Source organism: Carlito syrichta, unplaced genomic scaffold (genome assembly GCF_000164805.1).
Source record: "Carlito syrichta isolate Samal-C Ts95f unplaced genomic scaffold, Tarsius_syrichta-2.0.1 Scaffold311810, whole genome shotgun sequence".
In the NCBI taxonomy this organism is placed as follows: domain Eukaryota; kingdom Metazoa; phylum Chordata; class Mammalia; order Primates; family Tarsiidae; genus Carlito; species Carlito syrichta.
This window is the reverse complement of record NW_007255906.1, coordinates 287,087-302,550: the sequence shown is the minus strand read 5'-3', so window position 1 is coordinate 302,550 and position 15,464 is coordinate 287,087. Positions and strand designations below refer to the sequence as shown.

Here is a 15,464-nt window from a genome sequence, read left to right as displayed (position 1 = left end):
GCCGCCGCTCGAGCCCGGTCAGTGCCTGACTGAGGGCCCAGCTCTCACCCTAGGAGCGAGGGGGACCCCGCCCTACCGCGGGGCAGGGTCCAGCCGCGCGACCTTGGGCCGACTTCCCTCACCCCGCCCGCTCCGGTCAATTGGGGTTACCTGATACTTCCAGGGCTGAGACCCCAGTCAGCATGGTTGGGAGGGTCGGGGTAGCAGGGGCGCCACTTTCCCCAGAAGCGGAAAGTCCTGCTGTCACCTTGGGAGATCCCGTGCCTTCGGGGAACTGTGATGGAAACGGGGCCGAGAGAGGCAGGGAACTGACCGAGAGCACCGAGCATGAGTTCTTTCCCCTAGCCACCCAGACTCAGAGTTTTGTCTTGCTCCAGTTCTTCACCCTATAGTTCCTTCTGCCATGCGGTAGCCTGAGCCCCTTTGGGGTGGAGACTAAGACTGGCTTTCAGTGCCTTGGTCGTCAGTTTGTTTGTTCAAGAAGTAGGGGAGGGGGAAGATGTGATTCCTGCTCTGCTTAAGGCACAGGGTTGATGAGAAAGGGAAAGTGCAAATAAACTCTAAGCTGAGGTGCCAGCTCATGGGAGAAATCAAGAGCATGTGGGGACCCGACCCTAATGTGTCAGTGGGCCCACACTGTCACACCGGAAAGTGTTCTTTTTTGTTTGCAACTTGGAGTAGAATCTGATGCTGTACTGGAGTTTACATCCCTACTTCTCCAATTATCTACTTCTGTGATCGTAGATAGGATATTTGTCTTTCCTGAGCCTCGGTGGAGTAATAGCTCACATTTGTAGGGAGTTTTCTAGGAGGCAGGTGCCATGCTAAATGGTTTACATGCAATTTACATGTGCTGAGTTGTTTACATGTGGTGCTTCGTTAATCTTCATAAGGAAGTGAAGTAGGTTACCATTGTTACTTGCACTTCTGCAGATGAGCTGACGGAGGCCTAGAGGGGTTAAGTATCCAGGGCCAGTGGACTGCCTTTCTTCCTTAGCGACAGCTACCATCTGAAGACAGGCCAGGGCCTTCCAGGAAGACCCTAGCTCTCAGGTAGGGCAGCCCCTTGGCTCCAGGCATTAATGATCTGGCAGCAGCTTTGGGCTCGGAAGGCTAAAGCTGTTATTGGGACAAATGCCAAGGCCTCGCCTACCCTTATCAACCCCCACAGCAGTATCTTCAGGTCTGACCTGCCCATGCCAAGACAGGATAGCCATGTGGGGCTGTTTAGCCCCGTAGGACCTCAGGATCAAGGGGTTCTAGGGCACAGAGCAAGAAGAGGGACAGCTGAGTCTTAAAGGATCATAAAGAACAGCTGTCCTGTACCACATTTGACAGCTGGGCACAGAGGAAGGCACAGACAGGGTCATAGTCTAGCAAAGATGGCCCAGCTAGTCAGTACCACAGCCCAAGCCACAGAATAAGGAGGGAGCCTGAAGCTATAATCTGGAAGCCTGGGGGTAGGGAGGAAACCACTGTCGATACAAATAGGCCTGGGCATCTCAAGGGATAAGGTCTTTTTGGAAAATGCCTCCTATTTACCAAGCATGTCTGAGTACCCACTCTGGGCTGTGGGCTGGGAGGAGGCAAATGCAAACCCATCCCCATCTGCTGCTGGAGAATTCTCAGTCTGTCCAAAGGGGAAAGCAGATGCCACCTCAAGGACTCCATGTTGAGAGGCCCTGACAGGGAGGGGATCAGAGCATTTGGATGTTCAGAGATGGAGAGAACATCCCAGACTAAGGGATGTGCAAGAGCAAAGGCTAGGGAGAAAACAACCTGAGTTGTGAAAAACAAAAAGGCAGTATCTGGCTGCAGTGATGGGTTCTTGAACAGGAGACCACCTACTGTGATAGCACATTACCTGCACAGAGCTCCTCCCTTGCTCAGCTCATTGTGGGCAATTATTTTAGAATGTGAGGACCTAGAGGTCTGAGCTTGGGTCTTTAATCACCTTTGTATCTTCAAAGCCTAGCATGCAGTGAGTATTTAGTAAGTTCATTTCTTCCAACAAATATTTGAGTTACTACTAAGTATCAGACACCAGGCACTGAGAATTTACAGTGAACAAGATTAGCAAGTTCCCTGTGTCTTAGTCCATTTGAGCTGCTGTGACAAAATACCCAGGACTGGGTAACATATAAACAATAGGAATTTTAGTTTATTTTTTGAGGTGGGGGTCTTGCTGTTTTGCCCAGATGGTCTTGAACACCTGATCTCAAGCAATCCTCCTGCCTCAGTCCAGACTAGCTGGAATTACGGGCATGTGCCACCACACCCAGCTCTAGAAATTTAAGTTTTCACAGTTCTGGAGGCTGAGAAACCCAAAATAAGGTATTGGCAGGTATCTGACTAAGGCCCATTCCTTGTATATGGTATGGTCTAGGTGTCCCCACATGGTGGAAGAGATGGAAAAGGGAAAATGCTGTGTCCTCACATGGTGGAAAAGCAGAAGGGGGACAACGCCTAAGATAGTTTCCTCCAGCCCTTTTTATAAGGGTCTAATCCATTCATGAAGGCAGAGCCCACACCACTTCATCACTTCCCAAAAGGCCTCACCCACCTCTTCATGCCGCCATAATGGGGAGTAAGTTTCAAACCATGGCACCTGCCTTCAGGAAACTTACAATCTGGTGAGGAGACAAGGTGGCTTTTTGTTTTTGTTACTTTTGCTAAGGCCTGTGAAGAAAACAGGATGCTATAAAGGAGAGCCCCCTCACCTCTCAAAGACATAATCAGAAAAAAAGTCTCTCAGATTTTGAGCTGGGATAAGAATGACAAGAAGGGGCGGCTTTGAGAACAGCATAGCGACACAGAGAGGTTCCAAACAGAGAGCCACACATGCAAAGGCCTTGGGGTAGAATGAAGCCTGATGGCTGTGGTCACAGTGGTAACTGGAATGCAGATTCCAGGGCCAAGATGAGGCTGGTGGGACCCTGGTTGGGTTGGGCCCTGCAGTCCATGGTGAGGGGTAAGAGCTTTTTTCTAAGAGTGGTGGAAATCTGTGGATGGGATCTTTCCAGCAGCTGTGTGCAGAGACAGAAAAAGGACTAGGAGTGGAATTTGGGGCAGAGGGCAGACAGGAGTCAGGCAGGGCTGAATCCATGGCAGTGGTAGGGGGCGAATGTGGGACCCAGGCCTTGAATAAAGGGCCTGGGTCCTTTTAGAGGTACTTGGGGTAGGGGGAAGGAAGGGAATGAAGCCTTGTCTAGTCTGGACTTATCACGCCTGGCCCCAGTTGGTGGGGCAGGGTCACAATCACACCTGCAAAGGGTTTTGCACACATTCTTGTCCTCAGTGTGCGTATCACCCTGTGGGCTGGTATCTACTGTGGCCCATTTCATAGAGGAAGAAACAGGCATAGAGAGGCCAGGTGACTCAGCTAGCAGGTGGCCTACCTTCCATGGGTCCTGATGTGTATGGCCCTGGAAGTGAGGAGTGGAGGAGAAAGAGGACAGGAACAGTCACAGGTCCCTACCTCCTGGGAACATGCAAGCAACCCAGCAGAGCACAGACAAACTCTATGCAAAAGCCACATTCTATAAGCCAAAGCAAGGATTCAGGCCTAAAGGAGAGCAGATGAGGGAAAGGGCATAGCCAGCCTGGGATCAGGGAAGGCCCCAGAAGTGGTGGCAACTGAGCTAGGCCTTGAAGGCCGGGAAGGTCAGACACAGGAGGGTAGGAGTTTGGAACTCAGCAGGTCAGAAAGACCAGGACAGACTCCAGGACTAGTGAGTGAATGGCCCTCCTGGTTAGCATACGCAGGGGTGTGGTGGGAGCTGGGGCTGCCATAGCAGGTGGGCTCCTGGGGCAACTGTGCACAGAGCTGGTCATACATCCAGAAGAAGCCCCACAGACTCTGGAGATGGGGAAACAATGCAGGCTGGGTTTTCACATGCTGAATGGGTTTCATGGGTAAGTAATGAGTGGTGATTGGTAGAGAGAAGTCCCTTCTGATTCTTTAGACTGAACTTTGTCCAGATTCGTGGGATTGCTGAGGAAGCGAGTCCTGCCAGCCATGTGCCCACTTGTCCACACCTCAGGGCTTCTACACATGCTGTTGCCCCGCCACCTTGTGCCCCCTGACTGTTACATCTCTGAGGCACACCCCCACTATTTCCCCTAGCCTAGGCCCCTATTTTTCCCTTACATTTGCTTGTTTTTGTTGTCCACCAGGACAGGGACTTTGCATCCCTCACCACTGTATCTCCATTACACATCAAGCACTTACTAGGCCCTTGGGAAATATTTGTCAATTGGTTGACTATATCAGACCAAAGTCCCCCTTGTTAGGGATGGCCATACTCAGTCCTGCAGAGGAAGTCAGTTGCCCGGCCCACAGCCACCCAGTGGCAGAGTTGGGACGGGAACACTAGGTTGGGCCCTTTCTCCTCCACCTCACAGCCTAGCAAGGACAGACTGAGATGTCATCAAGGCATGGTAGGGAATGGGGGGAATGGAGCTCACAGGACCATTTCACATACTATAGTGACAGTCCCCTCCTCCTGGCTATGGTCTTGGGGTGTTTGGCATTAGGCAGACCTTCAGGGGCCATGAATTCAGATATGTTTATCTAAGATATGTGTATATGTGCGGGTCCTGGGATGAAAGCAGGAAGCAAGACAGCCTCTGTTTCTGCCTCCTCAGAGCTCTCACCAAAAAGGTGTTGAAGGGTAGGCCTGGGGAGCTGTGAGTGCATGTAGCAGGGTGCAAAACCTGAGCAGGTAGCACTATGGAGAAGTAATGTCCCAGAGCAGGAGTTAGCTTAGGTGCATGGGAAGTCAGGAGTGTCCAGGTAGAAGGACCAGGTGTGCTGAGGCCATGTGAGGAATCATGACCAGTGATGGTCTATCTGGAGGGTGGCCTAGGGAGGGGGAGAAGGCAGAGGGTGCTGGGACAGCAGTCACAAAGATGTTGTGCTAAGAGATGTGGACCCCAACCGACTGGAGGATTTTGAACAGGGCTGACTTGCTCTGGCTGGTGTTTTGGAGCGATCACTGCTTTTGTAAGGAGAATGGATTGGGCCAGGCACAGTGGCTCATGCCTGTAATCCCAGCACTTTGGGAGGCAGAAGCAAGAAGATTGCCTGAGCCTATAGGTTCGAGACCAGCCTGGGCAACTTGATGAGATGTCTCTACAATAAACCAAAAATTAGCTGAGCGTGGTGGTACACACCTGTAGTTCCAGCTACTTGGAAGACCGAGGCAGAAGGATTGCCTGAGCCCAGCAGGTCAAGGCTGCAGTGGCTGTGAGTGTGCCACTGCACTCCAGCCTGGGTGACAGAGTGAGTGAGACTCCAACTTAAAAAAGAGAAAATGGATTCGCCATGGGAAAACCCCTGAGCAACCCCTCCAGGGTCTAGGTAGGAGTCTGTGACAGTGGCTCCACCAGGAGTGGCAGTGGCAGTGTAGACCTCTATGCTGAAGGTCTGTAACCTCCCTCTGTTTCTGCACAGGGGACTTCGTGCAGCTGCCTGTGCCCATCATCCAGCAGCTCTACCACTGGGATTGCGGCCTGGCTTGCTCCAGGATGGTGCTGCAGTAAGTAGGACCCAGCCCTCCCCCCCAATCTATACTACCTCTCTGGCTCAGGAGAGACCTAGGTGGGATTTGTTGTCCACAGAGCTTTCCCTGGTTAGGGCTTGCAGGAGGCCCCACTTCTATCTCAGCTGCATCTCATTTTACAGAAGTGAGAGGTGGACCAGACCTTCCAGGTGTCCACTCTGTTGATGCCTGAGGACTCCAGGGGTGATCAGGAAGTCCTGGGCAACCAGGCCTGGCCCTCAGAGCAGCCCCATGACTGGGAAAGGGGCCCTCTAGCCTCCTGACCTCAGTCACCTGTGTGACTATCACAGGACCTTGACAGTCCAAGCCAAGAGGGACTGTAGCCATCACATTGTACAAGAGTTTTCAGTAGACTACCTGGAATCCCAAGTCAGCTGCTTCCTCATCTGTTTTACATCCTGGAAATTCTGGCAAGGTGGGGGGTCAACAAAAGTATCTGTGCCTAAAACTTTGAGTATCGCTGAGGTGATCCAAGGATTTCATCTCAGAGATGAAACTAATTAGGCCAAAGAGGACAGTGACTTGTTCAAGGTCACACAGCCTACAAGAGACAAGAGATGTGAAAAGCAGAATCTAGGCCCATGACTCCAAGGCCAGGGCAGTGCTCCAGGCAGCCTGGGCAGTGTATGGGCAGGACGTGAGGTTTCATGATGGAGTGGAAGGCTTCTGGGGAGCAGGGGCTCTGACAGTAGCTCCTTGGGCCCACGGGTAGAGGGCACCCTGCCAGCTTCCCTTCAAGAGCAAGCTGACCTTTGTGGCCTACAGGTACCTAGGCCAGCTGGACGACAGTGAGTTTGAGAGTGCCCTGCAGGAGCTGCAGCTGACCAGGAGCATCTGGACCATCGACCTAGCCTATCTGATGCGTCACTTTGGCGTGAGGCACCGTTTCTGTACCCAGACCCTGGGTGTTGATAAGGGCTATAAGAACCAGGTGAGTGGCTGGCCATCGGGTCTTCCCATAAGGGGTTACACATAGGCATAGGCCACCCGGTTCTAGTAGCTGGAAGAGGGAGCAGTCAAGGCCTAGACACCCAAGTGGACACCCAGGTGTCCAGACATGAGGGAGCAGCAGTAGACAGGCTATGAGCAGGACTTGCCAACCAGTCAGAGAATCTGAGCATCTGGTCTTGGCTCCTGCCCACCTGCCTTCTACAGCCCTTGGGGGATGTGCCAAGGCCACTTCCTGCAACCTTCCCTTCCGTCCTCAGCACAAGACAGGCCCAGGGCCTCCAAGCGCATCACTTTGATCTTGTCCAGCCATCATTTGCCCATTTTCTTCTTTCTTACCAGGACAGCCAGCTCTAAACTGGGTAACTGATATTCTGGAAAAAAACCAAAATATTTTCTTTTGAAAAATATTGCCACCTGAGCCCGCGGGTTCGTGACCCGTCTGGGCAACTTGGTGAGACCTCATCTCTACAATAAAATAAAAAATTAGCTGGGCGTGGTAGCACGCGCCTGTAGTTCCAGCTACTTGGAAGGCTGAGGTGGAAGGATCGCCAGAGCCCAGCAGGTCGAGGCTGCAGTGGCTGGCAGTGGCCACTGCACTCCAGTCTGGGTGACAGAGTGAGACTCCAACTCAAAAAAAAAAAATTAAAAAATAATGCCAATGTAGCCATGCCAACAAAGCGTGTTCTGGATCACACCTGGCTAAGCCAAGCTGTGGCTGACCCATTCTAGGTGGGCTCAGTCTCATTCCCTTTACTTATTTACTGCAGGTCCTGTTCATGCACATTTGACTGTACAAGCCCATGGTAACTAATATTCCCTAGGTAGCTGACCTGAGCCCAGCTGCCTGCCTGTCTCTTGACCGTCCTTCTTATGTCTCTGTGTGGTCCTGCATACTCCCTAGCTGGGGATAGACACAGTTTTCTGATCAGGCATGTTCTGTATGCCATCTGTGCTGGCAGGCAGGGCATCTCTGTCCCTGTGACATGCTCTTTACTTCATCCAGATAGTGTGAGGGCAGTTAAGGTGGCAGCTGCTCCAGCCCACCCTTTTTTCTCAGTCCTTCTACAGGAAGCACTTTGACACAGAGGAGACCCGGGTGAACCAACTGTTTGCACAAGCCAAGGCCTGCAAGGTGCTGGTAGAGAAATGGTGAGTCCCACCCTCTCTGCACCCACAGACATGCAGTGGGGAATGCCTTGGGATGGCACTTGAGAAAGGACAGGACTCTGGCATCAGGCAGAACTGGGGCTTTCGACATGGGTGACCATGGGCACTGACTTGCCCCCTGGATCTTGGTTTCCTCATCCATAAAATGAAGATCAGTGGGGCGACATGACCCAGGCTCTGGCCTGGGGTGGATCCTGAGCAGGTGCAGAAGGGACAGGTGAGCAAGATAGACTGCAGCCAGCCCTTGGGCTACTCACCGAAAAGCAGCATGGGACAGAACACAGGAGCCCTAATGAAGGTGTGACAGCCTGAGAAATGTACTGGTACAGTGATTGACAGCACAGGGAGCAGGGAGGACCCAGCGTGTAAGCTGCCTAGGGAGGCCTAGCTCCTTGGGCTGCTGTTACTTCACAAGGGCCTCCCCCTTCTCATCTGTACACTGGGGATTGGATTGCCTGAGCCCAGGGGTTCGAGACCAGCCTGGGCAACTTGGCAAGACTTTGTCTCTATAATAAATCAAAAAATTAGCCGGGCATGGTAACGCACACCTGTAGTTCCAGCTACATGGAAGGCTGAGACAGAAGGATCGCCCAAGACCAGCAGGTTGAGGCTGCAGGAGCCATGAGCATGCCACTGTACTCCAACCTGGGTGACAAAGTGAGACTCCAACTAAAAAAAAACAAAAAATTTCCCTGTATTAATAGATTCACATTTTCATTACTGACATAATGTAACCTCATGATACATGATTTGGAAAATGGGAGAATTGCCACTCATCCTTTGGTCACAGGAGCACAGGTTGGAAGGAAAGGCCGCACATGTTTGTTTAGCAGCACTTGACAGGCGCTGTCTCCTTGAGACAGGAGGGCTGCTGCTGTCCCTATTTCTGAGGGGAAGAAACTAAAGATGGGAAAGACCCACCTGTAGCCACCTCCAGCATCCTGGACTTGCCATGATCTGAATCCATGCTTGTTACTCCATGAAGCCTAAAGTTTTTCCTTCTAACCCAGCCCCTGCTTTTTCCCTGCAGCTGAAATCCCACTCTTGTACACACCACTGAGAATCCAGCCAGTTATTTAGTTTCAAAGACCAAATGGAAAAATGGCATGTTTCCTCAGCCAAGGCAGCAAACCAAACTGCCACGTGACTCAGCTGTGGCTGGAGCTGAGCCAGGCCACATGATGCTGATGCTAGCACTCCTGAGTGGGCCCCAAGTGGGTGAGCAGCCCCACCCGCAAGGATAGGGGAGTCCCTGGCCTAGGCCCCAGCCTCTTCTGGGTCTTTATTTAGATTTGCTGCCTACTGGAGAGTACAGAATGGGGCAGCGCCTGTGAGTCTGCCTTGGCAGGGGCCAGGGAGGCTCCAGGCAACCATCATTGCTGAACTGGGGGTTCCCTTGGAAGCACTTCCAACAGCCCTTCCTAGGCAGCCCCTTTCTAAAGAAGCTTAGAAAAAAAGTAAAATAGCCCTTTTAGAGAAGTGTTTGGTTTTGAAACTGGCTAAGCCATGCTGAGCTCAGATTTTGGGGATTAGATTGGGCCAGCAGTGTTCAATGTAAATCACACGAGTTAGGGAAGAGGAGAGACAGGACTTGCCAAAAAGAGTGCACTAACCAAGCTGGGCATGGTGCTCCATGTGCTGCTCTGGTGGCCCTTGACTGGGCCCACCTGGAACTGACCTCTCCGTCCCTGAGAAGGGCCTGACAGCTCATCCTATGCATGTTCGGGGACACACACACACTGGTCCTGTGCTTGGCTCTGGATTGACAAAGCAAGGACCTCAGGGCAAAGGGAAGAGGAGCCAGGTCTCCAAGATTTGTAATGCAGGAAAACTGGTACAAACAGGGATACGCTTGAGAGGTGGGGAACGGGGGCCCAGGAGTGCCAGCTGACCACCCTCCTGCCCACAGCACGGTGAGCGTGCAGGACATCCAGGCGCACCTGGCTCAGGGTCACGTGGCCATCGTGCTGGTGAACTCAGGAGTGCTACACTGCGACCTGTGTTCCAGTCCCATCAAGTACTGCTGCTTTGCCCCCCGTGGCCACCGCTGCTTCTGCCGCACACCCGACTACCAGGGCCACTTCATCGTGCTGCGTGGCTATAACCGGGCCACTGGTTGCATCTTCTACAACAATCCAGCCTATGCTGACCGTGAGCTCGGGGAGGGTGGGGAGGCGGAGCTCTCTACATTCACTGTCCTGTGTGCCTGGCCCCCATGACACCCTCCCATTCAACCTGGTGTGGCCAAGACCTCCCTTCCAGCCTTTTTCTCAAAGTCCCTACTCTTCTTGGCTCCTATCTACCCCTGCTGGCCATGCAGGCAAAACAAACCTGCAACTATACCAGCTTCCTCCACACCCTAGCCAGACTCACTCCCCCTGACTCACTGTCTCATACTGCACAGGTTGCTGTCCCCTCTACCCCCACACCCACACGCAGTCCTCCCAGGATAACCAGTACATTCATCTGAAAGGAAAGTCTGACCCAGACTCTGCTCCAGATTCACCTAGGCCTGTCCACTACTCTCAGGGCACAGGGAAGGGCCGTCCTGACACACACAAACTTACCCAGTCTGTGTAGCCTGGAACACTACTCTGGGCTTCACTTTCTCCTGTTGCTAAACTGAGGAGGAGTCAGAAAGCTCATAAAGGCCAGAGTAGTCAAGAAGGGCTTTCTGAGGATGGAGGACTTGAGCCAAGAGGAGTGGCCATGCAGGTGGCATAAACTTCACCCAGCTCCCCTGAATGTGGCACTGGTGGGGCAAGTGTCATCTTCCCACCCACTGACCCCGCTCTGTCTTCCCCCGGCAGGAATGTGCAGTACCAGCATCAGTAACTTTGAGGAGGCCAGAACCAGCTATGGCACAGACGAAGACATCCTCTTTGTCTACTTGGACAGCTGACAGCAGGAGCCTGGTGTGCCCAGGCCCTTGGACCCTACCCCTACCCCAGCCAGGCCCATTCAGGATGCCCTGGCCCAGGCCTGGAGCTGCTGGGACTGGGATGCAGAGCTGCAGCTTCAGCCCATCTGGCAAAGCCCCAGGGAACTCTAGGAGTCTGTGGCGTGGCTGCTTTGTCAGCCAGTGCTGTATGCTGTCATGCCTCTCACCCTAAGCACCTGTTGTTGCTGGGAGCGTCCCCAGAGTATCTGAGGGGAGCCTCCCTCAGGACCCCAAGCCTCACTCCAACTGTGCCCACAGGAAGTCCAGCTCCGAGGGTATGCTTGTTGCCTTCGAGCTGGACCCAAGGCAAGGGAGAAGCCTGAGCTGATCTCCCCACAGATCTCAGGACCGAGCCTGGAAAGAAGTTGCTTGACTAATGCTGTTTGTCAAGATAGCATCTAGGTTTTGGAAACAGCATAGCTGACCTTGAGCCCCCGGGCCAAGGACCACTCCAGGCCCCTCTCTCCTAAAAGTGCTGCAGACTCCTCCATGCCCTTTGGCGGATGCCCCTGTTCCTCCCAAGTGTCTGTGGCCAGTTCCAAGGCCTCTGAGCCCTGCCACTTGGTATAGATGCAACTCACAGCCACTCTGCTTTGCAGAGGCCAGTTGCTGCGAACTCTTGAGGCCTTCCACAGCTCTCCAGGTCCTCCAGCTCTATAGGGTAGAAGGTCCCTGAAGGCACGGGCTGGGCCTGGACTCCACTGTGGGCTTGATGGCCAGCAGCACAAGAGCATGCTCTGGGAATAAATAGCTGCCAGGCCCCAGAATCCCCTGTGTCCAGGAGGCCTCTTGACACCAGACTAGATCCTGACAGTGGGGCCCATTCTCTGAGCATAGGGAGACTCAAGTCCCTCGAAGCTGGGTGCTAGGGCCTGGCTACTGAAGCAATGGACAGGGAGGTGGCAGTCTGCAGTCACCCACAAACCTGGTCTCCATACCAGCACCTTTTGCACAGAACACTGAGTCTCTCTTGTCTTGACTAAGAAATGGGGGCGACTGCCCAGGATCACATAACACAGCAAATAGCATAGACTTTGCTGCTTTTTTGTTGTTGTTGTTGTTTGGGGAGGTATTTTGTTTTGTTTGACCCTTAAGTTTTCATTTTTGAAGGTTGAGATTCACCTTCAAGTAAAACAATAATAGCAAGAGTGAAGGTACTTTGGAACCACTAACACCTCTGCACAGGGCAGTTAAGCCAGCCCAGCTTCTTTTTCAAAAAGAAGGGGACTTGACTGGTGGTCTGAGTACTGGCCCTTCACCTCACAGATGAGGAAGGTGGCCCAGTCTGGGGAGAGTCTGCCCAGGACACTGGGCATCTTGAAGCCAGATTTGCACCTAAAAAAATAAGGGAAATGGATCATTCCCAAAGGGGCTGGGGACATTCACCCCTTATGGCCTTCCTCTGGCAAAGGGCAACAGCGACACCATTCCTGCAGCACTCCTGGATCCCTGTCTTCCAGTGCCTGAGGCATGGTGCAGTGGCAGCTGCTGGCCCCTCCCCCACTGTGGTGGCTCTGAGGGCTGTCAGACCACCCAGCCATATTGCTCCACAATACCAGATGAGAGAGCGGTTCTGTTAGCTGGGCAGTTCCCCCCGCCACTCCCACCCCACAATTTCAGGACTGGTGTTGGCTTCAGATTGGTCTCATCTCCATTGCCTTAATGCTGGGTGGCCCAGGTCCCAGGGAGCTCTGGCTCCAGGCCCAGGAATACTGTGCACAGCAGCTGCAGGGGTGGTCACACACAGGATCGAGTAAAACTGGTGAGAAGAGCTGTGTGAAGGAAACCGGCAGAAGGAGGTGAAGCTTTCAGGATGGCTACATGTGAGAGGTGCAGTGAGCTGGGGGGCTCACGGGGAGTGACCTCCATGGAGCACAGTCACAGCACCTGAGTCCATCCGGGATGTTTAGAAATGCTCAGTCACTGGGTCCAGAGGTTGACTTCTCAGGGCAAGCCACAAGTTGGGGGTCATCTGCCTGTAAGGTGAATGAGACAGCTGCCTGTTCCCAAGAGCTAACTGCCTGAGGAGAGTCCTGGAGGCAGGATGCAAGTCACACTGTTGCATTCTTGTACAAGTCATGAAAATTGGACTGGAGAGCCTGGACCTCAGGGACTTCTGCCTATGGCACAGCTGCCCAGCCTATCCACATGCTGGGACCTAGGACAACCCCTGAAGCTGCATAGGACAGTGGGCTTTTTTCACTCTTGCCACAGGGGGATGAAAGGGATCTTTTGCATCGCACAGATTTTATACCTAAGTATATTTTGTTTGTAATGAGCCATTCTCAATAAACATTCTCACTGCAAAATGGTGACAGCTGCTAGGTAGCCTTTACAAAGCTGTATTAGCCTGCAGAATTTATGTCCCCTTCTCAGCATGAGCACATGGGAATCCCAATCCTTAAATTTCCATACCCAGTTTTCTGTTTTCCAGGCCCACATCCCTTCCGCTCAGGCCTTGATGCTTGTGCAAGGCCTGGACCAGCGGTGCTGGAGACAGAAGGGCCTCAGTACACAGTTCAAGCAAACTGCACTGAATGCAATTATGGAAAACATGACAGAATGAGGGAGGTATTGAAGCAGGAAGGACAGAAGAGGGTGGGGTGGTGAATCCTGGGTGGGGTTGGCTGTCCAGAGCAAGTGGGGTGGGGATAGAGGGGGGACAGACCAAGGACTCTTCGGAGGGGCCTCACTGGAAGCCAAGAGGCCAGACCAGGGCAGAGATCTGAGCCCAGATGCTACATCAGGGCCAGCTGCTGGTCCTTAAGGGCAAAGTGATAGGGCAAGCATGAACTTGGAATGTTCATGGAAAAAAACCTCAATGCCAGGAAAAGGAAGCTGAGATCCCCACAGGTCCAGACCAGTGGCTCCTCCCATAGCTTCTCTTACCCCCTCAGCCTCCCTCCTGGCTACCCCAGTGTGCACCTTGAACATTGCTTCCTGAGGCTCTGTCCTGAGCCCCTGGTGAAATCCTGTGCTTCCCACAGCCCTGGGAGATCTGGTGAACAAGTCTCTCCACGTTGTTTAGAGCCCCTTGGCTTACCAGGGCTTGATGTCTCCATCTGATTCTATCTCCACAACAGATCCTTCTCTTGGTACCTCCCACCTGGCAAAGTCCTTTCCTCCCTCAGGGCCTTTGTACTTGCTCCCTTGTCCTTTCCCTCAGGGCTCTGCTCAAATGTCACCACTTTCTTTTTTTTTAGTTGGAGTCTCACTCCATCGCCCAGGCTAGAGTGCAGTGGCACACTCACGGCCACCCCAGTGTTGACTTGCTAGACTCCAGCAATCCTGCCTCAGCTTCTGCCTCAGCCTTCTAGCTGGAACTACAGGCGTGTGCTAGCGTGCCCAGCTAATTTTTTATTTATTGTAGAGACGAGGTCTCACCAAGTTGCCCAGGCTGGTCTCAAACCCACAACTCAGGCAGTCCACTTGCCTCAGAGTGCTGGGATCACAGGCTGAGTCGCCGAGTTCGGCCAAATGTCACCACTTTCTAAGGGAGCACCTCCACTCCTTCCCACTCGCACTCAAACGCCTGCTTCCACTGCTGTAGCACCAGTACCTGGCACCTAGTAAGAGTTCAGTAAATGTGAGTGGGTGAAGGGTAGGCAGATCTTTAGCACCACCTGTTAAAGCAGCTTTCCTGTACTTTTTAGAACCAAAGGTCATCTTTAAAGGGGAGGCAGTATTTGAATCCTTGTTGACACCCAGGATTCAGCAGACACTCTCTCCTACAAGGAATGGTGGAAGGGGTAAACTTTTTACAGGGTAATTTGGCAGTATATTATTAGGAGACAGTTTAACCGTGGGTCTCTGCACTTCTGCATGTCTTGCAAGCAGAGATACTGACTACCTTTGTTCTGAACCATCTTTCCAAGGATATTTGTATAGCAAATAGCTTTGGAAGACATTGATAGTGTCCCCTTTGGAGCAAAAGGCAGGTGGGTGTGCTGCCCATTAGAAAAGCTTCAATCTCTGTAAGCTCAGGGTTCCCCTTTTGGAAGAGCCTTTTGCAAGTGCAGGTGTCCCTTGGCCTCCTTTGAAATTTAGGTTTGGAAAATCAATGCAGGAAGATGCTGAGACTCTGGCTACTGCTACTACTGTAGTAAACTGTCCTTTGTCTCTGACCCAGGAGTGTCATGCCTTCTAGCAGCATCTCCAAAACTGAAGGAGGCTAACTTGCAAACAAGACTCTGTGGTTCTTGATGGTTTGGGCAACGAAGACGGGAAGCTGACTGAGACATGGCTTTCTGGAAAAATAATGAAAGCCTTACAGGCTGATGACTAGGCAATCTGTATGAATGAGTAACAAAGTTGTTGACCAATTTGTATGGTCATGGGGCAATAAACAGTCCTTCATTGCCTGTTAATGAGGAATTGGGAAGCTGCAGGCCCGGCCCCTGGAAGGAGGTTCAAAACTGCCTGAATGGTGCCCTGGTTATAGCTAGCCCTCCTCGGACAGGGGGTGTCTTGCACTCATCTCTCACCAGCCCCATGTCTTCCCATTGTATCTAGTACTAAAACTCATCTTGGGTGGGCAGACGATTCCAGCCCCTTTCAGACAACAGCTCCCAAGCCACATATCTCAGAGCTGTATGGAAAAGTGGGGAATTCCTGACCTCTGTGAAAAGCAAGCAGGTGAGCCATCAAAACCTTGGCCAGTTTGCTTGGGCAATGAGTAGAGTATATGCTGCTTGCAAAGGAGGAAGAGCACAGCTGGGCCGTATTTTGGCCTCTTCTCCTGCAGCCTCTCATGCCAACCTTAAATCTGTTAGAAGACAACAGCAAAAGGGCCTGGAGTATTTTCTGCAATGGGTTCTCCTGCTTAAAAAAAAAAAAGAAAA

At 52.4% G+C, this 15,464-nt stretch overlaps 1 protein-coding gene across 1 annotated transcript in view; it reads left to right on the top strand.

The window, feature by feature from the left end:
* GUCD1 (guanylyl cyclase domain containing 1) overlaps positions 1-10,933 on the top strand; it is an 11,847-nt gene extending 914 nt beyond the window's left edge. Inside the window, 5 exon segments of the mRNA XM_008069101.2 lie at positions 5,456-5,540; positions 6,330-6,495; positions 7,573-7,664; positions 9,592-9,833; positions 10,493-10,933. Of these exon segments, the coding sequence (XP_008067292.1) occupies positions 5,456-5,540; positions 6,330-6,495; positions 7,573-7,664; positions 9,592-9,833; positions 10,493-10,584 (677 nt within the window). The 3' untranslated portion in view covers positions 10,585-10,933.
* Positions 10,934-15,464: the final 4,531 nt, after the last annotated feature.